The sequence below is a fragment of the Kogia breviceps genome, chromosome 1, assembly GCF_026419965.1.
Source record: "Kogia breviceps isolate mKogBre1 chromosome 1, mKogBre1 haplotype 1, whole genome shotgun sequence".
NCBI classification, from domain to species: domain Eukaryota; kingdom Metazoa; phylum Chordata; class Mammalia; order Artiodactyla; family Physeteridae; genus Kogia; species Kogia breviceps.
In genome coordinates, this window is record NC_081310.1 from 167,619,150 (window position 1) to 167,646,499 (window position 27,350).

Here is a 27,350-nt window from a genome sequence, read left to right on the forward strand (position 1 = left end):
TTTATGTGCCTGTTGCCCATCTGTATGTCTTCTTTGGAAAAATATCTATTCAGGTCTTCTGCCTATTTTTTTGACTGGCTTGTTTGGTTTTTTGATGTAGAGTGTATGAACTGTTTATATAATTTGGATATTAACACTTTATTGAACATATCATTTGAAAATATTTTCTCCCATTCAGTTGATGGTTTCCTTTGTTATGCAAAAGCTTTTAATTTTAATTATTTTCCATTTGTTTGTTGTTGCTTTTATTTCCTTTGCTTTAGGAGACAGATCCAAAAAAATAGTGCTACAATTTATGTCAAAGATGTTATGCCTATGTTTTCTTCCAGTACTTTTATTGTTTCTGGTCTTACATTTAGGTCTTTAATCCATTTTGAGTTTATTTTTGTACATGGCATTGGAGAATATTCTAATTTCATTGTTTTATATGAAGCTGTCCAGTTTTCCCAGCACCACTTATTGAAGACACTGTCTTTTCTCCATTGTGTATTCTTGCCTCCTTTGTTGTAGATTAATTGACCATAGTGCATGGGTTTATTTCTGGGCTCTGTATACTCTTCCATTGATCTATGTGTCTGTTTTTGTGCCAGTACCATACTGTTTTGATTACTGCAGCTTTGTAGTATAGTCTGAAGTCAGGGAGCATGATTCCTCCAGCTCTGTTCTCCTTTCTCAACGTTGTTTTAGCTATTTGCGCTCTTTTTTGTTTCCATACAAATATTAAAATTATTTGTTCTAGTTCTGCGAAAAATGCCCTTAGTATTGTGATAGGGATTGCACTGAATCTGTGGATTGCCTTTGGTAGTACGGTCATTTTAACAATATTAATTCTTCCAATCCATGAACAACACGGTACATCTTTCCAACGGTTTGTGTCTTATTTCTTTCATCAGTGTCTTATAGTTTTCCAGTACAGGTCTTTTACCTCCTTAGGTAGGTTTATCATCTTAATTATTTCTAAGTGTGCAGTACAGTGGTTTTGTTTTTTTGTTTTTTGTTTTTTTTTTTTGTGGTAAGCAGGCCTCTCACTGTTGTGGCCTCTCCCGTTGCAGAGCACAGGCTCTGGATGCGCAGGCTCAGCAGCCACGGCTCACGGGCCCAGCTGCTCCACGGCATGTGGGATCTTCCCAGACCGGGGCACGAACCCATGTCCCCTGCATCAGCAGGCAGACTCTCAACCACTGTGCCACCAGGGAAGCCCCAGTGGTATTAACTATATGCATATTGTTGTGCAGCTGATCTCTAGAACTTTTTCATCTTGCAAAACTGAAACTCTATATCCATTGAACAATTCCCTTTTCCCCTGCCCCCAGCCCCTGGCAATCACCATTCTACTAAGAGTTGGACTACTTTAGATATCTCATAGAAATGGAATAAAGCAGTATTTGTCTTTTTGTGGGGTCGTGTTCATTTTCAAGGCTTTTGAAATGCAGTGCTAAACTGGCTTCCCAAAAGATTGTGATAATTTACACTTTGACTGAAAATATGAGTGTCCACCTGCGCTACATTTTCGCTGTTGCTTAGAATCCATCCTTTGTTTCAATTCTTGCCCAATCCTTAGAGGAACAAAAGGAATGGGTCTGAACACGTTTTCTTTTGGATAGGCCATTGTCCTATCCTAAATCCTAGCTGAAATACTTGCTAGGGCACTTACTAGCTGTGTGACCTTGGAGAAGTCACAAACTCTCTGTGCCTCTGTTCCCTTATTTGTAAAATGGGGACAATAATAGTATATTATTATATATTCACATTATTATACGTACTTATTATGAGGAATACATGAGTTAATAAATGTGAAGCTCTATGAACAGTGCCTGTAATATAACTCCAGAAGAGAGGTAGTTATTATTGTCATTGTTATTATTAGACTGTACAAGATTTCTGCTGTCAAAGTACTTATCTACCATTTTGTCCAATCCTTGATAATCTAATAAATGAAAAACAATAGCCAGCTATTTCAATTTGTAAAATTATTGTAAATAGTTATAAAATTGTAATTTTAAAATTATCGATTATCAGTGAACTTGAACATTTCTCTTTGTTTATATTGGCTATTTATACTTCCATCACGATTTCCCTTTTCAAAGCACTGTGGCAAACAGGAGCTCACTTGATCTTCCTAACAAGCTTCTGAATCAAGAAGGCGGCAATCGGGCGATTGGGATTGACATGTATACAATGAAGGGTATAAAACTGATGACTAATAAGAACCTGCTGTATTAAAAAAAGTGATCAAATGTATTCTATTGGAAAGAAGCAAAAATAGACCATGTTTACTGTCTAAATTATATAATAATAATTTTAAAAAAGAAGGCAGCAATCATCATCCCTACTTTCCGAATTGAAAACTGAGGCTCAGAGACTTACAATTCTAGTCCCAGGTTTCAGATATCACCTTTCAAAGCCTAGCGTCTGTCCCAGAAAGTATTCCCGGGAAAAGCTTTTGTTACTGGTACCCACCCGCCTCTGCCCCAGCTCCAGCTCCTGCTCCAGCTCCTGCTCCAGCTCCAGCTCCAGCTCCAGCTCCAGCTCCAGCACCGATGCGGGGCGTCCACACACGCTCTCTGCTCACGCGCGGCCCTTCCTGTGGGCGGGGCCTCGACGCGCCGGCCCGCCCGCCGCCTCCCGGCCCCGCCCAATCCGAGGCGCGGAAGGCTCGTACTGCAGGCTGGGAGGTAGGGGAAGGCGGGGGTTCTGCCTTGGGCCCTTGACCCGGGAGGGAAAGCCCCGACTCCCGAGCGCCGCCCGCCTTCAGCCGCCGTTTTGCACCGGGAGTGGGCGGCGGCGGGAGGGAAGCCCTCCTGGGGCCGGGCTTGGGCCCGGGCGGGGCGGTGGCGGAGGGCGGGCCCCTCGGGCCGAGCGGGCCGTAACCTTCTGGGAGGGCAGAGGTGGGAAAGCCCTGGTTCGGAGGCTGGCGGCCGCGCGAGCCTTGGGCTCCTCGCCAGCCCGCTTCGAGACTTCGGCCGGTCGGTCCCTCTGGGCCGCGGTGTCCTCGTAATTCTGGCAGTCCCAAGCTGGATGCAGCGCGCTGCAGTGTAGGAAACCGTTCATAGGGCTCTTCGCATTTGGTGCTCACACGGCAGCTCGTGGGAGGGGGCCAGGGGATGGACTGTTGTCCCATTGTGCAGACGGAGAAAACTAAAGCTCAGAGTGGGGAGGAGATTTGCCTAGAGACACCCAGCGAAGTGGTGGCAGTGGGACTCAGGTCTTACTCCTCCAGTGCAGCACCCTTTCCCCCGGGCCCCTCTGCCTCCCCTGCCAAAGGAAGGGGCTGAGGTAGGGCATTAGTGAATGGAAGTTCGTTCGTTCGTTCTTTTTTTGTTTTTAGATCCGCCTTCTTCTGTACCATCCAGGTCAGAGCTGACTAAGAAGTATACAGAAGCCAAGTCATGGATCCACCTGCACGTAAAGAAAAATCCAAAGTTAAAGAGGCTGTCAGCAGAGTTGAGAAGGCCAAGCAGAAATCAGCCCAGCAGGAGCTGAAGCAAAGACAGAGAGCAGAGGTGAGAGTAAGGAGGGCCTGAACACCTGTAGTCTGCTGGAGATGATGCCGGTATAGAGATACAGAGAGGAGAGCTGTGACGGGGAGCCCTACCTGCCTCCAGCCAATCCAGCCAAAACAGGTGTTCTCCCAGGTTTCCAGAGGAGATCACTGAGGCTCACATGGTGAGGTGGCAGCCCAGAGTCACATGCCAAGTGTCAGAACCCCGACCAGTACCAGGTAGTCTCCAAATGACTCCTGGTGCAGAGCTTTTGTGGTAGGACCTGAGGGAAGGAAGAAAGGAAAAAGAGAAGGGACATGTAAGGGAGGGGTCCTGTAAGGGAGTGAGAGAGAGCAAGTGTCAGACACCCTAGTACAAATGTCCTGGATTTGGCCTGAAGAGTTGCTCCTCCTAACTGGGCAGTAGAGGCCCAAGCTCTACACCCAACACTGTGTTCCTTTGTTCAGTCGGCACTTAAATATCAACCTGACTGTTTACGTGAATATTTTATTTTAGCATTTAATATCAGGAAAAAGCTTACTGCAGTCTTCCCTCTTTCTATTTCTTTTGCTTTTGCTTGTTTCTTTTCTTTTTTTATAAATTTAAAAATACAGAAAAGCAGAATATTATAACAAACACCTGGGTACTCAGCGCCCCAGATTGGTAGTTTTTAACATTTTGCCATATTTGCCTGGAGTCTTTTTTAAATAAGATAAACAAAAATTATAGGGCTTCCCTGGTGGCACAGTGGTTGAGAATCCGCCTGCCGATGCAGGGGACACGGGTTCGTGCCCCGGTCCGGGAGGATCCCACATGCCGCGGAGCAGCTGGGCCCGTGAGCCATGGCCGCTGAGCCTGTGTGTCCGGAGCCTGTGCTCCGCAACGGGAGAGGCCACAACAGTGAGAGGCCCACGTACCACAAAAAAAAAAAAAAAAAAAAAAAAATTACATAAAAATTTGAAGTCCCCTTTCTCCATTTCCTTTTCCCCTCCCTATAGGCAACCACTATTTTTTTTTATACTTTTACCATCAAATATTAGTAGATATTTTTGAACAATATAAAATGTTCTTTTGTGTTTTAAAATCTTACATTAAATTAATTCCACGTGTTTTATTTTGCATTTTGTTTATGTTTTTTAGAACTATTCATGTTAATGTAAGAATCTGGTTTATTCCTCATCACTGCTAATAGTAGTCTAGTTTATGAATCCACTTTAGTATATTTACCCCATCCTCCGGTAACGGATGTTTAAATAATTTATAGGGGTTTTTTTTTTTTTTGCTGTTACAACCAATGCTGTAGTGAAAAACTTTTAGATGTCTCCTTGGGCACCTGTGCTGGAATTCCTGAAGGGCATATATAACTAGAAGTAGAATTATTGGGTACATTTTCAAGTTTACTAGACGTTTCCAGATTGTTTTCAGAGAGATTGTACAAGTTTGCACCTGCATTAGCAGTGTGAGAGAGTTCTCATTCCTCACTTCTTTTCCAATGCTTAAGTGTCAGACTTTAAATTTTTGTTAATCTGATCCATTCACTCACAATATTGAACTGCTACTACGTGCCAGGCACTGTTGTAGGAACAGAGGAGTCCCTGCCTTTGTGGAGCATGCATTCAGTGGGGGAGGCCAACATAAACATAATAAGTAAACTTAATAGTGTGTTTGAAATTAATCCATAAACTGAAATCTGCCTTTGGATTAAGGCAGACTGTCTGAGAGCTGTGGATCTGGGTTCTAACAGACTGTGCCCCTCTTTCCTTCACCTCCCCATCCTCACCTGGACACAGGCCCCCAGACAGTTATACTGCTGAGCGCTTTGGTGAAAGTTGGAGGGTTGCTGTAAGAAACAGCCCTAGGAAACTGTCCTTGGTGCACACGGCAGTGATAATGTTGTTGAGGACGTTGTTCATGTGTTTACTGACACCCTGCCGGTGAGGTTCCACAGGTTACATTTACTTGTCTGACTTCAAACCCCAACTCCCCATAAATTCCAGTTCTTCCCAAGTCACCTTGGACAAGATACTTAACCTCTCTGAACCTCAGCTCTTCAGTTCCTTTTTGGTAAAATGAGGATGATAACATCAATTACACAAGATTGTTGTAAGGAATTGAAATGTTGTATGTAAAGCACGTAGGACAGTGCCTGGCCCAGAGGAAGCACTCAAAAATGGCAGCGATTGATTGTTATCAAGAGTCACTGTGTTTTCATTGTGCGGACTTGAAGTTGAATTGTGCTGATTTGCCAAGATGTCATACCGGACTTGCACTGTCGTTGCAGCTGGCACTGTTGAGTTCCTCAGATGTGCCAGGCACATGCATCACCACGTGTAATCCTCACACCAGGGTATATTATTGTTGCTCCTACTCTGACCTTTGTAAATCCTTCCTGGAATAAGGAAGGGAGATACAACATAGATGACCTTGTGAGGTAGAAAGTATCATCCTCATTTCAAGTGAAGTGTTGTGACCAGAATTCCTAGGTAGTAAGGGATTGAGGGGCAGTACTGCCATCGAAACAGGTCTCTCCTGCTCCCTGCTTTGCGCCACAGTTGCCTTGCTGTTTTGTCTGTGTTGCCTGGAATGCAGTTTCCTAAGATAGGAATGTGACAAGAGCCCTTGTGGGGAGGCGGAGACACAGTTTCCCTTCAGCTCTGTATAGATGCCACATTCCAGAAAGTGAGAAGAGAAGGAGAGATGAGAGGGGTGAATGGAAACAGAGGCCCATTTGGCAGTTGAAGCAGCATTTGGCACTGTTGGTGATCCTCTCCTTGAAAGTCTCATTCCTTGGCTTGGACCCTTGACCCATTTTGAGTCTCTTCTTTCTCTGCTTAATGTATTACTTAATATATTCTTAATACATAATACTTATAATACTTAATATATTAAGTATACTTGTACTTAATATATTCTTAATTATATAATACATATAAATAATATATATAAAATATGTTTGTGCACTTAAAGAAGATGAATAAAACACACACCCAACTACAGAAATAGAACATGATCAGTAACTTAGAAGCTCTTGAGGCCTCACTCTGGTCATGTCCCCAGCCTTCCCACTAGCAGTACTCTCGGTCTTTAATTTCATGCTAATCACTCCCTTGCTGTTCTGTATTAATCTACTATTTCTGTGCGTACCCCTAAATAGTATTTTATAGCATAACAGTATACTGTCTAGTTTTGCATGTTTCTGAACTTTATATATGTTACCGTATTCCGTGACTGGTTCTCTTCACTCAGCATCTTTTTTTTTTTTTTAACCATGCAGATTTATTTATTTATTTGTTTGTTTTATGGTAACACATACATAAAACTTGACCATTTTAACGATCAGTATTATGCTTTTGGGGAATCATTTTTGTTGTTGTTTGAGACTTTTCATCACTGTGTGGAATTCCGTTTTACTTAAACGTTATAGAATTTTTTTTTTAATGTATTTTTGGCTGCGTTGGGTCTTCGTTGCTGTGCGCTGGCTTCTCACTGCGGTGTCTTCTCTTGTTGCGGAGCACAGGCTCTAGGTGCGCGGGCTTCAGTAGTTGTGGCACATGGGCTCAGTAGTTGTGGCTCATGGGCTCTAGAGCACAGGCTCAGTAGTTGTGGTGCACGGGCTTAGTTGCTCCACGGAATGTGGGATCTTCCCTGACCAAGGCTCGAACCCGTGTCCCCTGCATCAGCAGGTGGACTCTCAACCACTGCGCCACCAGGGAAGCCCATTTCCCTTCTTTTTGATTACTCAAGTTTTATCCCCTACACGCAAACACAGTCCTTCTTATTTTTCTTCTATACAAATGTGGAAGCTTTATGTTGTTTCTCATTCCTTGGTGGAATTGATTACTGTGAGGTGAGCAACAAGGTAGACACCCTGCCTTTCACCTTAGAATGTCTCTCACAGTTTTCTTTCCACCCCACTGCCTGCCCTGGGTCATGTTCCTACTACCTCCTTCCGGACTATTGTAATAGGTGTCTCCTAATGCCTATAATCTCTCCTCCCTGACTCCATCCCTCACGTGGTCTCCAGTTTTCTTTCTCAAAGCACAGATATAATCAGGTTGCTTCCCTTCACACTTCTCTCTCCAGAGTCAGCCTGATAAAGTCCAGATTCCTTGGCATGGCATTTAAGGCCCTAACATACTTTTCTTGCTCCAGCCCCACAAACTCCATTCCATATCTTCCATATTAGCATACTTGAAGTTTCCAGAACGAATGCTGTACTTTTCCATTATATTTATTTAATCATAATATCCACTCCCCCATCACCTATGTCCTTTCCCCAGTCTCTACCTGTTCAAATCCTACTGATCCTTTAAAGGCCTGATCAGTCACCTGCCTCACTGCTTCTTACCTGATTCCCCAGTGGAGTTACTGTCTACCTCTCCTGCCCCTGCGTTACCAATGCAGTTCTGGCATTTTCAAATGACACAGCCTCTTGTGTCTGAAGATACACTGAGCATTTGCCTCCATTGCTAACATGTCTTTTCTCCCATTCAGATCTATGCCCTCAACAGAGTCATGACAGAACTGGAGCAGCAGCAGTTTGATGAGTTCTGTAAACAGATGCAGCCTCCTGGAGAGTGAGCTACCCCTGCGTTCACACTCGATGGAACCCTTTGGGAGGCTTTGTTTGTGTGTTACCAGTCTTAAGCTGAGATGGCCCATTTGGAGCCTTACACAACTGGACAAGAAGACATTTGTGTTATTCCTAAAACTGGATAAATTGGAACTTCCTATATCTAACTTACTTCACTAGTTCCTCTGATCTGAATTGGCCCATTGCTTGCTGAAGAGACTTGTTCTATTCTTCCAAGACAATAGATTCTTTTTTTTTTTAACTTTTTCTATTTTTTGAAAAAAACCTCAGTGTTTCTTGTGAAACTGTAAATCTCCAAAACTACAAATAAAATACTAATAAGATGTTTGTTTGCTCATACTTTAGGGTCAGGGTGCCTAGCCATGGAAGGTGGAGTCCAAAAGAACGTACTAGGCAGGCAAAGTTGAGGTGAGCAGAGAGGACCCTTTCTCCTTCAGGAGGAGAGCGGAGAGGAGAGGAGGGAGAGAACATGGCTGCTTCCAGATTTCATTCTTTCTGGGCCTAAAGCTCTGCAGACCCTCCAGACCCTAAGTGTTTAGCCACACGGGTATAAATATGTGGCCTCTGCTCCCAGATGAGCCACAGCTCAGGTTTAGAGGCTTGAAGCTAGCATTCCTGTCACCCTATGAATGAGGACAGTTAGTGGCAGGCTTTCACCAGCAGGGGAGGGGGAGTGAGATGCTTTGGGGTTTTCATTTTAATTTTTGGTTTTTCATTTTCATCTTTCACTTTATCAGGCCTAGAAGCAGAACACATATGGAAATGAGGCAGTTCGCTCAGCGAGGGCACAAGAGCCAACACTGCCACCTCCGTTAGTCTCCACACTGGAACTACCTGTATTTTCCCTAGTGGTGCTGGGAATATCTCCAGCAATTCCCATCTCCTTTGTCTCCCTGCTACTCTGAAGTCACTGAGAATTCTGTTCCCATTGCTGTGTTTGTTTTAGGAATAAACTGCAGAGTTAAGGAGCTTACTATCCCTGTGGAGAATGTGTTTTGAGAGCCTAAGTTATAGTCAAGGATTACCTCTACATAGATTATCCCCATAAGTAGTAATTAGGTTCTATAGGATCCTACTGAATTTGGGTTGAATGCAGATTTTTCAGTTTTGTGTTTTGGAGAAATGGGGGTTTGGAGTAAGCTGTCATCATAAACCTAAGGAAATGATGTATTAGTATGCTAGAAAGAGCAGTTTTTGGAGTCAGATGACTTAGGGTCAAGTGCCATTTTTACTGCATTGGATGTTATTGACCTCTCCAAGCCTCACTCTTCTCCCATCTGTGTAATGGAATAATATTTTCTTCTTCTCAAGATCATCCATTGAGAAGTAAGATAATGTATGTAATAACTACTCAGTAAATATTACTTCCCTTCCCAACTACCTTACTTCATGGGATATGTTTCAAATTTCAAATAACCAATTAATACATGAGCATTGGTTGGAAAGATTCTGATCCTTAGTTGGGAACTGCTTGTATTAACATGTCGCAGCCCTGGATATAGTTCATCCTAGAGAAATTTTCTAGTATTGCAAACTGTAGGTGGTTGTAAAATCAATTGAATAAATTGTGACCAGCTTTTCATTTTAATGAAATAATAGATTGTAAAATATCACATGTGGTAAGGATATTGTTTCATGAAGCTTTTGTTTCAGCTTTCAGTTTTTCACCATTGAGCATAATGTTAGCTGTGGGTTTGTCATATATGCACTTTATTATGTCAAGGTACATTCCTTCCATACCCACTTTATTGAGTTTTTATCATAAATGGGTGTTGAATTTTGTCAAATGCTTTTTCTGCATCTATTGAGATGATCATATGGTTTTCATACTTCATTTTGTTAATGTGGTATTGCACATTGATTGCTTTGCGGATGTTGAACCATCCTGGCATCCCTGGGATAAATTCCACTTGATCATGGTGTATGATCCTTAATGTATTGTTGTATTTGGTTTGCCAATATTTTGTTGAGGATTTTTGCATCTATGTTCAGTAGTGATACTGGTCTGTAATTTTCTTCTTTTGTGTTTTCTTTGTCTGGTCTTGGTATTAGGGTGATGTGGGCCTTGTAAAATAGTTAGGAAGTGTTCCCTCCTTTTCAACTATTTTTTGGAATAGTTTGAGAAGGATAAGTATTAATTCTTTGAATATTTTGTAGCATTCACCTGTGAAGCCATCTGGCCCTGGAATTTTGTTTTGGGGGAGGTTTTTGATTACTGTTCAATCTCTGAACCAGTGATCGATCTATTCAGATTTTCTGTTTCTTCATGATTCACTCTTGGAAGACTATATGATTCTAAGAATTTATCCATTCTTTCTAGGTTGTCCAATTTGTTGATGTATAGCTGATCATGATATTCTCTTCTGATCCTCTGTACTTCTGTGGTATCTATTGTTATGTCTCCTCTTTCATTTCTGAGTTTATTTATCATTACCTTCTCTCTTTTTTTCTTAGTGAGTCTAGCTAATAGTTTGTCAATTTTGTTTATCTTTCAGAGAACCAGCTCTTAGTTTCATCTTTTCTATTGTCTTTTCAGTCTCTACTTCATTTATTTCTGCTCTGATCTTTAATATTTCCTTTCTTCAGTAGACTTTGGGCTTCATTTGTTCTTCTTTTTCTAGTTCCTTCAGGTGTAAGGTTAGAGTGTTTGAGATTTTTCTTGTTTCTTGAGGCCGGCCTGTATTACTGTAAACTTCGCTCTTAGTACCACTTTTGGTGCATCTCATAGGTTTTGGTATGTCAAAATTTCACCTTCATTTGTCTTCAGATAATTTTTTATTTTTCCTTTGATTTCTTTGTTGACCCAATAGGTGTTCAGTAGCATGTTGTTCAGTCTCCACATATTTGTGATTTTTTTCCCCACTTTTTTTCTTGTAGTTGATTTCTAGTTTCATAACATTGTTATCAGAAAAGATGCTTGAGAAGTATGTTTTTGAAATCTTGGCCTTCCCACTTGTTCCTAAGATCTGTTATATGTTAGAATATTTTATTTACTTATTTATTTAATTTTATAACATATTCTATTTTAGTTCTGTTTTTTATTTTGATTCCTGACTAAGAAAGTAAAGACATTGAATGGTTAGCATTAGCATCCTGAGACCCCAGAGCCAGAGTAGAAGTGTAGCCTTACTTTCATATAGGTAGAAGGAAGCACATGTCCCTCTGTTAAGTCAAGAGGCTCTTAGCTGACCTATAACTATCCTCATATTGCTAACCTAAACTTTTTTATGAGGCAATGTAGTATGACTATTATTGTTATAAACAAAGTAAAATTTATACAATCAAATGTGTATTATCCCGTTCAAAGCAGTCCTCTTGGAAGTCTACATATTTTAGCTCTGCTGCTGTGGCTCAAAATGGACATGGAAATCCTCTTTCAGAATTGCATCTTTTTCCTTTGAATGTAGTTCAAGTTTTAGATATAGCCAAAAATCATTTGAGGCCAAATCTGATAGCTAATGTGGTTTTGGTTTAAGAAGAGGACATCATTGGCTAATATTGAATAGTAGGTTTTTGGACTAAATTTAGTTGGTTCAGAGTAAAATAAGTATTTTTTGAGTACCTACTATGTCCAGGCACTGTGCTAGGTTCTGGCCTCTAAGAGCTTATGTGAAGACATTTCTCGACCTGGAGTTCCTAAAATATTTTGATGAAGGATAGCATCAGTGAAATGAGGGTTCAGCATTGAAGGACATCACACTGAAATGTCTGAGCCCATGTATATTTGTAAGATTCTTACTACATTATAGTAACCTTTTATATAACTCACTAGAATGCACAACCAAATCAATTCATCAACAAAGTAAATGTTTTTGAGTGTGGGGCACTGTGGCAGGCAGCAGAAATATGAAAATGTAAACTGAAGGAGCTTAAAATCTAGTGGGAAACAGACATATTCATCTAACCATGAAAAAAATACAAATGATATAACAGAGATACAAACAGAAAGCCGTGGAGAAGAGGGTGCTGTCTGTTCCTTTAGAGTCAAATCATAGCAATGTGGACTTCATTGGACTTTTATTTTTCATTTAATTTTAGATTTACTGCATATTTGCCATATAGTTTGTTCTGCAAACTTCAAGAAGTTAGACCCGAGGTAAAGGTGCTCTGGTGCCCTAGTTGAGGAAGGGGTGGAACTAGCCAATAATCTGGTTCACCACCTGGAGATGGAAAGTCCAGAGGCGGTGCTGGGGGCATGGCTTTCAGTGGGCCTGAGTTCTTCGTGAGGTGCCACTTTAGGGCTCCATACAATTTTATTTCTATTCAATTTGGATTTTAGAATATGAAATTCCCTTTGAATATCTAGAGTTTAGTATTTTAGAGCTTAGGCAAAGAACACATAATGAGATCCTGGAGACCAGACGATGCCCTCAAGATGCCATTGTGTCTAATCTCTAAACAAAGCAAAAGGCAGAAGCTTTGATTGTGGAAATATGGAATTTTAAGTTACAAAATCCTACACACAAATTGGGCAACGTGATTGTCCTGCTATCAGCTCCGCTCTACAGAGCCAGAGTCTGTAAATTTAAGAAATGGCGTTAGTAAGCCCCACCTCACCACTGGAGTAATTACATTCAGGCAGGACCAAGGTGGAGGCTATACCAACTCTGAAGGGTTTCACTCATTTTCAAGGGACCAACCTGAGTGCACAAGTTCACCCATCTGGTAACAGGGATGGAACTCAAGCCCAGCCCAAATTTAGCTTGGAAAAAATTCTGTTCTGTATGACATAAACAACTCTTGTCCCCAAGAGATTCAGAACCCTGAATAAAGAGGAAGAAGTATATAGGCTGCTGGCCCTACTGTGGGTTGCTGTGGTTCAAGGCAACATGTATCTAGCACATGCACAACATAGGGACAAGGAAACGTTTAGTAAGGGTAAGGCGAGGCTTGGCCCAACATGCTGGCAGAAACCCCACAGAGGCCAGCGGGAGTGGGTAAGGCTGTTTAGTATCTTCGGTGCTGCAGCTTAAGACATGCTGCCTTGCCCCACAGAGCATCTGGAAAGAAGATGTAGGAGAGTGACCACATCAGGCAGTAAAAAGCAGTTAGTGACAATGGAGACAAAAACACCATGATGACACCTGGAAGAAAAAAGGCAAACACTCAATTTTTATGAAGCTGTCTTATGTGTATTTTCCACCCTCTACTTCCCATTCCCATCTTTCCAGCCTTCAGTTTTTACCCACAGAGCCTAAGACACTAAAACCAATGACACATGATCCCTGCCTTTGCAGAGTTTGTCCCTGTGTTAACTAGACAATTACAATCTAATGCAATCTCAGGCTCCATTTTGTCAAATTCAGATCAGAAGTCAGTTTTAGCCAAGAATAAATTTGAGCTGCCCAGATCTCTTGTTAGAAAAAAAAAAAAAAAAAAAAAAGGAAAAAAATATATTCCTAATTGTTTCAAGTTTAACATGAGATAAGGGTCAATAAAATATTTTACGCATGCAGAAAAGAGTTAACATAGCAGGCCTGAGACTGCTGTCCTTAGAAAGGCCTGCTTGCAAGGTGGGCCTGGAAACTTGAATAGTAAACAGTTCCCTACACTGACACTTTTAATATTCTGACTGCCTAAGACAGTTGGTTTTATTACCCCCCAGAATACAGATTTGTTGGTTTTCCTGCCTCCTCTGGAATGGAAATGCATGGGTGATCCTGTAATGGATACTGCTGTGATGTAGTAGAATGAACATGGGATTTGGAGTCCCAAGACCTGGATTTAGAAAAGTCCATACTTTGCCACTTATCAGCTCTGTGACCTTGGGCAAGTCACCTAACTTTTAAAAGCCTGTTTATTACCTTAAGAGAGGAATAATAATGCCTCTCACCCTCTGTCATAATGAGGTTGAATGGGTAATGTGTGAAAGAAATTTATGGAAGTACTACAAACGTGAGATGCTATTCTTCCCCTTTAACGTTGTTGCAGAAGTCTGGTGAACAAGTAACAATGTGAGATTTAATAGCAGAAGCTAGCCCCAACACAGGGCCAGTTTAGATGACAGGTGAGTTTAGCTTTGCATGCTTCAAAGTTGACCAAACCAACTTTGTCCCTGTGTTACCGTATCAAACTCAATTACAAATGTCAACCAAAATCCCTACCAACCTGACTGTGGTAATACTTTTTTTTTTTTTTTTTTTTTTGCGGTATGCGGGCCTCTCACTGTTGTGGCCTCTCCCGTTGCGGAGCACAGGCTCCGGACGCACAGGCTCAGCGGCCATGGCTCACGGGCTTAGTTGCTCCGCGGCATGTGGGATCTTCCCGGACCAGGGCACGAACCCATGTCTCCTGCATCGGCAGGCGGATTCTCAACCACTGCGCCACCAGGGAAGCCCTGACTGTGGTAATACTTTGATGGAAATGCAATTCACATGAATTAACTATGTCACTTTGACATTTATGCCAAATCTCTTCACTTCCACCGCAACCAACACCTCTCATCTGACAAAAAGCTGGTTTTCCTACTTTTAGTCTTAGGCTCCTACAATCTATTCTCTTCATTACAGTCCAAGTGATCATTTAAAACTGTGGCTCAGAAATCTCTTCAAAGGCTTCTCATTTGCCTACAGGATCCAGTCCCCAATCCTGCCCAGTCTGCTCACTTCGCTGGCCTCAGTCTGTCACAAGCCCTCTCTCAGCAAGTCCAGCCACACTGGTGCCCTAATGCATCCAGCTGTTCTTGCCTCAGAGCATTCAAAAATTGTTTCCTTTTCTGAGCCATCCTTCCCACCCCTTGGCCAATCATCTTGCAGTTTTCATGTATTTTAAATTTTTTTCCAGTGTTATCGAGATATCATTGACCTAGAGCATTGTTATTAGTCCAAGGTGTAACAACAATGATTTGATACTTGTATATATTGCAACATGATAACCATAATAAATTTACTTAATATCCATCACCTCACATAGTTACACATTTTTTCCCTGTGATGAGAACTTTTGAGATCTACTCTCTTAGCAACTTTCAAAAAGCCAATACAGTATTGTTAACTGTAGCCACCATGCTGTACATTACATGCCCAGAACTTATCTTGTGACTGGAGTTTTTGCCTTTTGACCACTTTCACCCAGATTTCGTTTAAATGTCACCTCCGTAAGGATCCTTTCCCATCCTTAAAGCATTCCAGTCTAAATTAGGTCACCCTCTGATGCCCTCTGATAGCACCCTATAGTTTCACAACACATCAAAACTATATATTTTTAGTTATTTCTGCCATGATTTGTTTGGTGTCTGTCTCCCCTATCGGACTGTAAAATCCTGAGGCAGGAAGTATTTGTCTGGTTTACCGAGTTGATTCCTAGTGACTGACGTATGGTCAGTGTTCCTTAAATTTCTATTGAACTTAGTGACATCCAACAAATATTCATTGAGCATCTACTATGTGATTGGCACAATCCTAGGTACTAGGAATTATAGCACAAATAAAAAAGAGTCTTCTATGGGCAGGGCAGGTTTAGTGTGTATAGACAGCAAACAAGTAAATACACATCAGGTGATGATAAATTCTATGGAGAAAAGTAAAGCAGGGTGAAACAGAGAGGGAATGTGGGGACTAGGTACAGGGTGGCAATGAGCAACAGTGATAATAAATGATCACTAGTGACTTTTTTTTTTTTTTTTTTTTTTTTTAATGTATGTGGGCCTCTCACTGTTGTGGCCTCTCCCGCTGCGGAGCACAGGTTCCGGACGCGCAGGGTCAGCAGCCATGGCTCACGGGCCCAGCCGCTCCGCGGCATGTGGGATCTTCCCGGACCGGGGCACGAACCCATGTCCCCTGCATCGGCAGGCGGACTCTCAACCACTGCACCACCAGGGAAGCCCACTAGTGATATTTAAGAGCAGTATTTTCACTCACCTCCCAGATAGACCATTTTTTTCCAGTTCTCAGACTCCAGGATTTCGTCATGTGGGTAGTAGCTCTGGTCCATCATGAATAGTATCATGAGTGAGGCCATGCAAGAGAGAATGAATGTGTTGCCTTTGGTCAGGAGGGAGGTGGAGGCCAAAACACAGGAAGCATAGGGGCAGGGTAGACCCTTGTATGTGAAGGGAACGCCTGCAGGGAAAGAAAAGATGGGGTTTGCTACTTCCCACTGCTCTAAAGCACCCACCAGAGGAAGCTCTTCTCTCTTTGGGTCTTCCCTGCCCCACATTCCAAATCCCCTAATCCCAGGGCAGTGGCCAGCCATGAAGCACTTAGTTGTTTAGAGATGATGTGTGGGTTTTGCACTGGATCCTCAAGGTAAAGCAGGCAGCTAGGACCAGGCCTATGCCTTGGCCCCTAGGAAGCCTCTGTAGAAGGGTCCTTTGAGATCTTTCTGTCTGCATCTGCAATCCCTTGCGTTGTGACCTTAGGCAAGGTAATTATCCTCACCAGAGTTCAGTTTCTCCATCTGTTATGGGAAACTGGAGTATGACCTCTAGTTCTAGAGTCTGTGAATTCATATGCTCCATCCAAAGGTCACCCTACAAGAAAAAGGCACAGCTGGTTCAAGAACCAAGGGTTCCCACCCCCTAGAACAGGTCTCTGCCAATGCAGCCTGCAGTCTTCAGTGGGCCTACAGCAGGGGAGAAGGAAGGAAGGGGGTCTCCATAAAAGGAAGGAAAGGAGTCAATTACTGCACCTCACGCTTCCGGCATCCAACAGCTTCTCACCTCCATGGTTCCCTACCCTCAGCCATAAGGCTGGCTTCCACTCACCAGTTGAATAAAAACAGAGGCGGACTGAAATAGCCAACACATAGATGATGGCCAGGAACCCGTTCAGAGGCCCATCCACGCCTAGAAGCAGGGCTGAGGCCAGGCCAAAGGTGGTGAAGACAGCAAAGTCATTCAGCTCGGCTCCTGCTCCAGAAGGCCAAGGTTAGAAGAACTTACACTCATATGTCTTATACCTTAGTCCCCTCTAGAGGGGGAGCTGGAGTGAGGACAAGCAGGACCCTGTTTGTCAGGTCCCTGAGGGGCCAGATGGCAACAGCTGCTCCCCACGTGGCCTGTTGATCAAAGACTAGGATCTCCTTCTGGCTCTGCTTGAAACTGACCACATGGCCTTAGACAAGTCTTTCCCTGTCTAGGTCTTAGTTTTCCCATCCTTTAACATGCAAGGGTTGGACCACAATTGGGAACAAATTGATAAGCTGTGGAACCCTTTTTTTCAAGCAAAATCTTGCATGGGAATATCTTGTCATATTTTAAACCAGCAGCTCTGCTTGGGCTAATTTTTCATTTCCCCACTCCCCCGTGACCAAAACCACCACTCCCACTCCCAGATCCACCCTGAGGAGGGAGATGGGGCAGATAAGCCCACTGAAGGCCAGGACAAAGACAGCCAGTGATCAATAAGCGAACAAGCAGAGGAGCTAGATCTAGACTGTGGGGCTCACAAACTCCTGTTCAGGGGCTGCTTCTGCTACACTCAGAGGGATGTGAACAGGAATGGTGACTCAGGGAAGCCTGCTGTATTTCAGAGGATGGAGCAGCTGACCTGAATGGGTACTCCTGGGGTCAGGGATTATGAGTCTGAGGCCTGGACTCACCTGATGTGCAGCAGATGTTGAGGTGTCTGGTCATTGCCCCGATAGCCATGTCTAATAGAAAGCTGACCAAAAGCATCCAGGAGGCACAGGGGGACTTCCTAAAATGCAGGCCAGCAGGCCCCAAAGGGCGGCTCTTTCATAGTCTCCACTGGACTCCACCCACCTCCCACTATATGCTTCCCACACACCCCTACGTGTTCCCACACTCACATCCTTTCTGATATGTGCTGCTTTACACACACACACACACACACACACACACACACACACCTCTCACACATATCTATATCCCTTCCATACTATCATTCTCAACCAACAGTCTTAAAGGGGTGCCCTCAACCCCCTCGGTAATCACTAAGGTCCCTTTCAATTCTAAATTCCAGGCACATTCAGTGGCAAGGGGGGTCCTAGGCCTTAGTCCAGCCTCTACAACCATCTCAGATAAACCACTCCTCCTTCCTAGGTCTCTGTTCCTCCACCTATAAAATGAGGGGTTTGTACCAAATGATTCATTTAATAGGTATAGGCCTATTTAGATGATCTGTTTCTCCTAGTGTGAGTTTTGGTAGCTTGTATCTTCTAAGGAGTTGGTCTGTTTCATCTAGGCTATCAAGTTTGTGGGCATAGAGCTGTTCACCATATTCCTTTACTATGCTTTTAATGTCCACGTAATGATTCCTCCACTTTCATTTCCGACACTGGTAATTTGTGTCTTGTCTTTTTTTTGGTTAGCCTGGCTAGAGGTTTATCAATTTTATTGATCTTTTCAAAGAACCAGGTGTTGGTTTCATTGATTTTTAAAAATTGATTTCTTGTTTTCAATTTCATTGATTTCTGCTCTAATTTTTATTATTTCTTTCCTTCTGCTTACCACTGATTTAATTTGCTCTTCTTTTTCTAGTTTGCTAAGGTGGAAGCTTACATAATTGATTTTAGATCTTCCTTCTTTTCCATTTTTTCTAAGACTTTATTTTTTTAGGGAAGTTTTAGGTTTACAACAAAATTGAGAGGAATACAGATTCCCATATACCCCTTAGCCCCACATATGCATAGCCTCTCCCATTATGAACATCACTCACCAGAATGGTGCATTCTGGCCTTGGTACATACCAAGAATGAACCTACACTGACACACTGTAGTCACTCAAAGTCCATAGTTTACCTTAGGGCTCACTCTTGGTGTTATACATTCTATGGTTTTAGACAAAAGTATAATGATATATATCCATCATTATAATATCATATAGAGCATTTTCACTGTCCTAAAAATCCTCTGTGCTCTACCTATTTATGTCCTCCTCAACCTCTCTGGAAACTACTGATCTTTTTATTGTCTCCACATTTTTGGACACATATTTTCTCCATATTTTCTTTTCCAGAATGTCATATAGTTGGAGTCATATAATATGTACCCTTTTTGGATTGGCTTCTTTCACTTAATAATATGCATTTAATGTTCCTCCATGTCTTCTTAGGGCTTGATAGCTCATTTCTTTTTAACACTGAATGATATTCCATTGTCTGGATGTACCACAATTTATTTATCCATTCATCTACTGAAGGGCATCTTAGTTGCTTCCAAGATTTGGCTATTATGAATAAAACATCATAAACATCCAAGTACAGGTTTTGAACGTAGTTTTCAATTCATTTGGATAAATACTAAGGAGTATGACTGCTGGATTATATGGTAAGAGTATGTTTAGTTTTGTAGGAAACCACCAAACTGTCTTCCAAAGTGGCTGTACCATTTTGCATTCCCACCAGCAATGAATGAGAGTTCTTGTTGCTCCACATCCTCAGCAGCATCTGTTGCTATCAGTGTTCTGGATTCTGGTCCTTCTAATAGGTGTATAGTGGTATCTCATTGTCATTTAATTTGCATTTCCCTGATGATATATGATGTGGAATATCTCTTAATATCTCTGGATATCTTCTTTGGTGAGGTGTCTGTTAAGATCTTTGGGTTTTTTTATCTGGGTTGTTTTTTAATTTTTTTATTGGGTTCTTTTTTTATTGGGTTGTTTTCTTATTGGGTTTTTAATTGGGTTGTTTTCTTATTGATGAGTGTTAAGCTTTGTATATCTTGGACTGTAGTTCTTTATTGGATGTATTTTTGCAAATATTTTCTCCCAGTCTGTGGCTTGTCTTCTAGTTCTCTTGATGTGGTCTTTTACAGAGCAGATTTCTTTTCTAATATATGCATTAAATGCTATAAATTTCCCTCTAAGTACTGCATTCACTGCATGTCACAAATTATGATAAGTTGTATTTTCACGTTCTTTTAGTTCAAAATATTTTTTAAAAATTTCTCTTGAGACTCTTTTTTTTGCGGTACACGGGCCTCTCACTGTTGTGGCCTCTCCCGTTTCGGAGCACAGGCTCTGGACATGCAGGCTCAGCGGCCATGGCTCACGGGCCCAGCCACTCCGCTGCATGTGGGATCTTCCTGGACCAGGGCACGAACCTGTGTCCCCTGCATCGACAGGCGGACTCTCAACCACTGTGCCACCAGGGAAGCCCAAGACTCCTTTTATTATCTATGTATTATTTAGAAGTGAGTTGTTTAACCTCCATGTATTTTGGAATTTTCTAGTTATTTTTCTGTTATTAATTTCTAGTTTAACTCCATATGGCCTGAGAGCATACTTTGTATGATTTCTATTTTTTTAAATTTGTTAAGGCATGTCTTACAGACCAGACTGTGGTCTATCTTGGTGAGCTTGAGAAGAATGTGTATTCTGCTACTGTTGGATGAAGTATGCTATAAATATCAATTAGATCAAGTGGATTGATGGTGCTGTTCAATTCAACTATATCCTTACTGATTTTCTGCCTGCTGGATCTATCAATTACTGATAAAGGAGTATAGAAATATCCAACTATGATAATACAGTCTTCAGTTTCTGCTTGTTATATCAGTTTTTGTCTCATGTATTTTGATGCTCTGAATGATTTCTAAGATATCTTTCAGACCCTATATTCAAGGATTCTATGTTTCTTTCCAGTACATGCTCCCAAACTCCTCTGAAATCAGCTACCACAATCTCAGACCAAACTGCCCTAGGAGGCCATACACAAGTCGACACCCTGAGTGCAATGCTTGGGTGGCCCAGCAGAAGCAAATAGAGAGCCTGACCCCAGACCTCAGCTGTTCCCAAACAACCTTAGTATTTCCTTTGTTTAGACCCATACCTATGTGTCTAAAGGGAATTGGGCCCACCATTATGGCATAAAAACTACACTCCCAGAAGATTAGGTTGAACTATGAAGATAGCGATTTTTTGCTGCAGGTATGCCCCACTTTATGAGACCCCAAAAACCCAGACTTAGAGAATCATATAATTTTCAAACTGGAAGGGAACTTAAACATAATCAGCTAAAATCCTCTTATTTTATGGTTGAGAAACAGATCCAGAGAAGTCACTTGCTCATGGTTATAAAGAATCAGATTAGGAGTATGTTATTTACATTATAAAGGACTTATCTTTAAAGAGCTGATTTCCCAAAGCCAATGAAACATGATTCAATTTATAGAAACATAATTTGCCTACAGCTTTTTTGGGGGGGGCCATATACATGTCTCAGAGTTTCCAGAACAGTGCTAATTTCAAATATTCTGCCAGATCATATGCTCTAATTTAAGAATCAAAAAAATTTAATGGTAGCCTGCCTACCCAAGGATTGTGCAAAGGCTACCAGAACAGAAATCTCAAAACCTCTTGATTTTCTCATAGAAACCATTCTAGATTGCCATAGCTGGAAGGAACTATAGAGATCACAGTGTGAGCTGCTTGTTTTAAAGATGGAGAAACTGAGGCTCAGGATATGACCTAGCTAAGGTCGCATATCAGGCTGGTGGTAGAACTGAAGCTAGGATCTTGACCCCTTGACTCCCAACCTACTGCGCTTTCTCCTGCCCCCAGTTGATCTGTACGCCTCAAAGCCTGGCTCTCTAGACTCCCCACTCCCTCCCTCATGCCATTGGCTCCAGCTTTTGGCTAAGAGCCTGCTGGGCCCCAGACCTACTTGCAGAAACTGCAGAAGATGGAGAAGAGCCCCAGGATCATGTTGGCCAGGGACAAGGCACTGGCAACATCCTTCCAGGAAAATTCATTCATCTGGGCGTGGCTCTGCTCTTTGGTCAGGAAGAAACTGGTGTGCTGACCTGGGGCCCAGGGGAGAGGGACAAGGGGTTGTCAAGGTCAAAGAGTCCCAAAAGAGGCTCCCAGGGACCCAGTAGCTCCTGTTCCCCTACATCTCATCCCAGAGCTGCACCCTCCCAAACATGGTTTCACTGGCTGGAATCAGGGAGACTGCAGGTAGATGGAGGACACCCAGGAGGTAAGACAAAGGTGCTGAAGATGAGCACCTGGGGAAGTTCAATAGCAAAGTGAGTGAACCAGAACGACCATAGCTTCCACCCCTCTCTGACTACACCCCTTTCCCTACAGCACAGACCTCCCTCTAGCCCATACACTGACCCTCCTCGCACTCCCATGGCCCAGGGTCCAAGGGGTATGTGCCCTTCCCCCATCTGACAGATGAGCCCTTGTCATAGAGACCTTTATCATAAATGAGCCCTCCTTTTTTCTTTCTTTCTTTTTTTAATTATAAAGCTACTTTTAATACTTTGGAGTGAGCCCCACAGGAACAAAAACACTGGGAAGGGGTAACCCCCTCACCCCCAGGAGTGGCCCAGGGGGAGAGAGGCCACCTGACGGGAAGGAAGCACAAAGGGCCCGCTGCAGACTCAAGGCTCCTTTGTCCCGGAGGCCACGGAGGCCACGCTCACACCCTCAGAAGGGCAGGGCTGTGGCTTGAGATGCCCCAGGCGTCAACAGGGGAAGAGATGAGCAACAGAAAATGAATATGGACAGCACTAAATAGTTCTCATGGCACTTTCACCACATTCTCTCTTCTGATCCTGACAACCTTAGGAGATGGTGCTATAATTCTCCCCGTGTCACGAATGAGGGAACTGAGGTCCTGAGAAATGGAGGTATTTGCTCAAAGTCACACATTAGGTGAGTAGAATCAATCCCTTCTGTTTGATTCTAAATCTGGTGCTTCTTACGGGGGCATAATCTCAGCAGGAGGAGGTCTGTGGGGTAGGAGGTTTGTGCAGGCAATGAGGGAGCTCAGATGGCCAGTCTGGCTGGGCAGCTACAGCCTCCCCGTGCAGGAGCAGGCCCTGCCCAGGCCTCCTCCCTTCCCTCTGCCTCTCTCAGCAGCAGGGAATCAGCTGGCCCTGGCCATTTTCACAGTCCCTCTGTGTCTGTTTTCCCTCTAAGACCAAACATGTGCACTCCTTACACATAAACTGTCTGTGAAACTTTCTTTTGGAGAAAGAGCCCCAGCGTTCTCTGAAACAGGGAGGCCCCACTGGTTGTAAACACACTACCCACAAATAGCAATCCTGCAGGTGAGTAAAATGTACAAGTTCCAAGGTGTTTTCTCATTTAATCCCCACTCATTTTCGAGGTGAGGAAGCTGAGACTCTGCCTCCATACAGCCCCTCTGTACAGCCCCAGGTCCTTCTGGTCTGGGCAAGAGCTAAGATAAATCATGGTCCTTTCCCATAAATACTGCCACCAGTATGTCAGAGGTTGAGAGGGGGCCGGACTTGGAATGTGGGGCTGGGAGTTTATCAGGCAGCACGGTGGAGCTAACTGCTCCCATAGGCCAGCTTCGTTCACCAAGGGGTATCAGTAGCTACAATGCCAAAGCCACTGGGACTCCTGAGACCTTGTCATGCCAGGTCCCCTCAAAACCTAAGACAGGAAGCAATGCTAGTCCGAGAAATCTGGGATGGGAGGGGGGCAAAGGATTGGATGCCTGCTCCCTCCCTATCAACCCTTCCCTCCTGGTCTGTCTTGAGTCTCAAGGCTGACCCAAGCAAGACCAAGCGCCTCTGTTCCAGCCTAGTCTGCACCTGGAAGAGCAGCATCCCAGCAACTCATAGGCAGTCAGCAGATACCTGGGGTTTGTCCATCAAGTGTGAGACATACCTCATCTATACTACCACACGGTTTGTTTTTTTTTAATTAATGTGCAATTAATTGTCTACTATAGTATCTCATTCACAAAGCACTTTCACCTCTATGGTTTCCAATGGCCCTGTGAGGTCTGCCAGGTAAGGCAAAGAAGACTCAGAGAGGGGAAGAACCTTGTCCAAGGTCACACTGGAAGTGGCAGAACAAGACTTCCAACTTCACCATAAGTGTTCTTTCCTGTGTACTCTGCTGTCTACCAACCAACAGGACTGATCGTAGTATTCGTTGTAAGCTCAGACTGAGCGAGGTGCTGGGGAAAGCCCTTGGTCCCTGCCTGGACCATGGAATTTACAGTCTGTTCAGGAAAACAAGACTCATGCATGCCTGTGGAGACTTATAGACAGTTCAGGGTGGTAACTCATCTTAACAATGGGAAAACTGAGGTTTCAGAACAGTTAAGCAACTTGTTCCAGCAAATGGTGGAGCCGGAATTGGAACTGGGCCTCCTCTTTCCCAATTAAAAGCCATTTGCCGCACAGGCCCCAGGTATGGAAGGATGTGGAGCTGAGAGTAAGAGCTGTTGAAATTTGGAGAAAAAAGGAAAAATCCATCCATTCAGCAAACACTTGGTCTTGGGACAGAGAAGATTGAGATCTGGTCTGGTCTCTCAAAAAGCTCAGAGGTATTCAACCCTGCACAGAAGAGGAGGTGACAAGGCTGCTGAGGGAGCACAGAAGAGGGCCCCCGCCTGTCAGGGGGCTCAGACGAGGGGGTCAGAGCTGAGGCCTTGCCCAGCAGTGGCCTGCAAGACTAGCTCACGTCACTCCCCAGCTCCCCGGAAGCCATCAGTGGCTCCCCAACACCCTCAGGAGGAGTCCAGCTCCTTCATGTGGTATGCAAGTCCTTCGTGACAAAGCCCTGCTCGACTCTCAGCCTCCTCTCTTCATTGCCCCTCGACCCCTTCTCTGCCCTCCTCTGGTCTTGGGTTGGGTGGTGGGCCTCTTTGGGAAGCCTGACACCCCCTCAAGTCTTGAGCTGCTCCTCCCCTGCACTGCCACATCTCCTTGTGCTCGCCGTGTGACACTTGGCGCTCTGTATTGGCACCGCCTATGTGGTCTTCCTTCTCTACTAGAAGGGAAGGAACTTGAGTGCCAACCGAGGTCCCCTGTGCCCTGCATGAGGCCTGACAATAGAAGTTGTTCAATGATTGTTAAATTAATAGAGCACTCTGGTGCTTGCCCGAGATCCTCTCCCTGCACGGAATCACTCAAAGCCTGTCTTGTCTGTCCTGTGAGAAGCCTTCTCAAGTGAACAATCCAGCCCCTCAGCACACCCAGCAACTACCCAACGTTTACAATCTTCATTTGCCCGTGCCTGCGGGTTCTGGGCACGCTCAGGAGGCTGGGGTTCTGGTAGGGGGGGCAGATGTGTGTAGGGACGGCGACGGCAGTGTGGCAACTCTTTGTTGGACAAGGGGTTGTCCGGTTGCTGAGGGTGTCCAGGGAAGACTAAGTCTGGGGTGGGGGCAGGGGAAGGCTTGGCCAATGTGATATTTACGGAGGGTCTCCGGGCATAAACAAAAGGGGGTGCTTCCTGGCAAAGGAAATTGCAAGGGCTTAAGCCCAATGGGGAGGCTGGGTTCCAGGGAGACAGGGGTGCCGGGAGGCAAAGCCGGCAAGGAGGCCACAGTTGTGATAGCTGCTGTGACCTTGCCTTGCCGCTGTGGACAGGCAGTGATGTTTATTTGGTAAGGGGGTGTCTTGATCAGATGTGGGTTGGGGGTGGAGGGTGGTCTCGAGGGCAGAGGCTGAAGAAAAGGAAACCAGCCATGAGACTGGTGAGTGAGGAGAACGAAGTGAGCGAGCAGAAATGTCCGACTTTGGGGCTGCTAGCGGAAGAAGAGGGGAGAGTTGCGTGGGACTCGGCGATTTCTCAGGAGAGGCGAGGCGTGGCGAAGTCGGTGCTGCCTTGCCGGGAAACCCGCGCAGCGTTGGAGCGAGAAGGCTCCAGGCGGCGCTCCCCCGCGGGCGGTGAGCCACGAGCACAGCCCCTCGGGTTAGAAACGCCCCGCACCCACTGGCCGCCCCCACTCCATTCCGCCACCCTAGAGGCCAACAGCCCAACAGGGAGCCGGCCTCCTCCCGACGCCGTTCTGTCCGAGCTGGAGACACCGGCGCTCCCCTCCTCGCCCCTCCCCTGCCTGCTGTGCCGCGTCGGTCCTGGACGACAGCGACGGCGACGACGCCCAGGCGAAAAGATGGAAGAGACGGAGCCGGGGCTGGGCGCCCGCGCTTCGGAACAACTCCTTCCCCCCAGGGCAGTGGTCGCCGACAGCACCCTGGGGGAGGCTCGTGCGACGCTGCGGCTGCTTACCTGGGGACCAGACATTCTTAGATGGGGTGGGGGCCCGCACTCCTTCCCCGCTTCCTGGGCGGTGGAGAGGGGCCAGCCCAGGAGAGGGGGAGCCGCGCTGTCCCAAGCCTCTCACCCATCCCCCACCCCCGCTGTTAGCTCACAATCCCCGAGGGGCAGGGGAGGGGCCACGGGGCTTTAGTTGGCAGGAAGAGCTTGCCGGGGAGCCCTAGGTCTTAAAGCGGCGCGGAAGGGGAATGGAGGGATCTGAGAGGAGGGCACTAGTCTAACATGGGGAGCGTGGACAGGCTTGGCAGGCGAAGAGACCAGAGTGCACGGCGTGTGGCAGGGAGGTGGGCTGGAAGGGAGTTGCGGGGAGATAAGGCTGTAAAGGGATGCTGGGGTCCAGACTGTGAAGGGTCCCTAGAATGTAAGCCCCCTCCGTGGGCAGGGCTTTTGCTGTGCTTGGTGCACGGCTGTATCTTTGTGCCTATAAGAACGCTTAGGCATAAAGTACATCCCCCAGCCCCCATACTTGCTGGATCAATGACAAGCTGAGTAGCTGACACTCAGTCCTGAAAATAGGAAATTTTAAGTAGGGAAGTGACATGGTCAGGTTGGTTTAGAAAGATCATCCTGGCAGCCAGCGTGGAGGAAGGCTGTGTAACACTGCATGAGCTGAGGGGGGCTGGAGCAAAGACATACTGTTAGACAGCAGAAAGGAATAGTAGTCGGACCAGGAGCCACTGTGAGATGGAATGTCGAGCGTGGGAGAGGAGTGAGAGGGAGGAGGTAAGAGCCTCTCTGAGGTGTTTAGGTTCCGCAACTGGATGAATATGTGCCACAGAGAGAAACGTGTTAGTACTGGGTAGGATCCCAAGCACCAGTTCTAATACCTGCCCCACTTTCTCTGACCTACCCAGTTGCTAAGTTCCAGCAGCAATAGCTTCCGGCGCCCCACAGAATATGCGAAGAGAAGGGGTGGAGCTAGGAGGTCAAGTGACTCTTTGCCTCACCTTGCAGCCTGGAGGGGGAAGAGAAGTATAGGACCTAGCCTGTCCTGAGTGGCTACTTGCCACTGGGCTCAATGCTTTACAGACGTTATAGTCATCTTACTGGATTTTCTCAAATGCCCCTGATGTTAGTATTAGCATTCCCATTCGCCAGAAGAGGAAATGGGCATCACTCGATTTTACTGAAGGTTACACCGTTATTAATTAGTGGATCTGAGACCTGAACACAGTTTGACACTGAAGTCACACCTAAGGTGTTTGAGAAACTAAAATGGAGAATCAGGATGGAGGCAACTTCAGCTGTGCTGGGATTCCAAGCCCAAGAGTCAGGTCAGCTCCTTTCTATCATTTGTATTTCTCTTCATTTGTCCAG

General features: G+C 44.7%; 3 protein-coding genes across 7 annotated transcripts in view; 1 reads left to right on the forward strand and 2 right to left on the reverse strand.

The window, feature by feature from the left end:
- Positions 1-2,473, reverse strand: part of ERMAP (erythroblast membrane associated protein (Scianna blood group)) — a 32,901-nt gene extending 30,428 nt beyond the window's left edge. Inside the window, exon 1 of the mRNA XM_067009753.1 lies at positions 2,461-2,473. The gene's annotated coding sequence lies outside the window, so the exon portion shown is untranslated. The remainder of the gene's footprint in view (positions 1-2,460) is intronic.
- On the reverse strand, positions 1,958-27,328 carry TMEM269 (transmembrane protein 269). 2 transcript variants are annotated; one of them, XR_010835845.1, is made up of 6 exons: positions 21,646-27,328; positions 17,617-17,714; positions 16,781-16,924; positions 15,936-16,136; positions 3,596-3,765; positions 1,958-3,399 (listed from the first exon to the last, which is right to left on the reverse strand). XR_010835845.1 is itself a non-coding variant. In XM_059074599.2 (6 exons), exons 2-6 carry the CDS (start codon positions 21,735-21,737, stop codon positions 13,024-13,026), a joined length of 672 nt encoding a protein of 223 aa, XP_058930582.1. In that variant the 5' UTR covers positions 21,738-21,784; positions 25,986-27,328; the 3' UTR covers positions 12,495-13,023. The 2 variants fall into 2 exon arrangements, 1 of the variants encoding a protein (XP_058930582.1); XM_059074599.2 differs by lacking the exons at positions 1,958-3,399; positions 3,596-3,765 and adding an exon at positions 12,495-13,160 and having other exon boundaries at positions 21,646-21,784; positions 25,986-27,328.
- SVBP (small vasohibin binding protein) lies at positions 2,594-8,399 on the forward strand. 4 transcript variants are annotated; one of them, XM_067009830.1, is made up of 3 exons: positions 2,594-2,675; positions 3,354-3,503; positions 7,977-8,399. In XM_067009830.1, the coding sequence occupies exons 2-3, from the start codon at positions 3,390-3,392 to the stop codon at positions 8,061-8,063; spliced, it is 201 nt and encodes a 66-aa protein (XP_066865931.1). In that variant the 5' UTR covers positions 2,594-2,675; positions 3,354-3,389; the 3' UTR covers positions 8,064-8,399. The 4 variants fall into 4 exon arrangements, with proteins under 4 accessions (XP_066865931.1, XP_058930701.1, XP_058930710.1 ...); XM_059074718.2 differs by having other exon boundaries at positions 2,634-2,675; positions 3,329-3,503; XM_059074727.2 differs by lacking the exon at positions 2,594-2,675 and adding an exon at positions 2,738-3,035.
- Positions 27,329-27,350: the final 22 nt, after the last annotated feature.

Bases quoted from the DNA above. Each gene is read 5' to 3' on its own strand.
- SVBP (XM_067009830.1), top strand. From the start codon at position 3,390: ATGGATCCACCTGCACGTAAAGAAAAATCCAAAGTTAAAGAGGCTGTC. The intron at 3,504-7,976 runs GTGAGAGTAAGG...TCTCCCATTCAG, and splicing joins AGCAAAGACAGAGAGCAGAG to ATCTATGCCCTCAACAGAGT.
- TMEM269 (XM_059074599.2), bottom strand. From the start codon at position 21,737: ATGAATGAATTTTCCTGGAAGGATGTTGCCAGTGCCTTGTCCCTGGCC. The intron at 17,715-21,645 runs GTAGGTCTGGGG...CCTGCATTTTAG, and splicing joins ATCTTCTGCAGTTTCTGCAA to GAAGTCCCCCTGTGCCTCCT. The intron at 16,137-16,780 runs GTGAGTGGAAGC...CTTTCCCTGCAG, and splicing joins CCTCTGTTTTTATTCAACTG to GCGTTCCCTTCACATACAAG.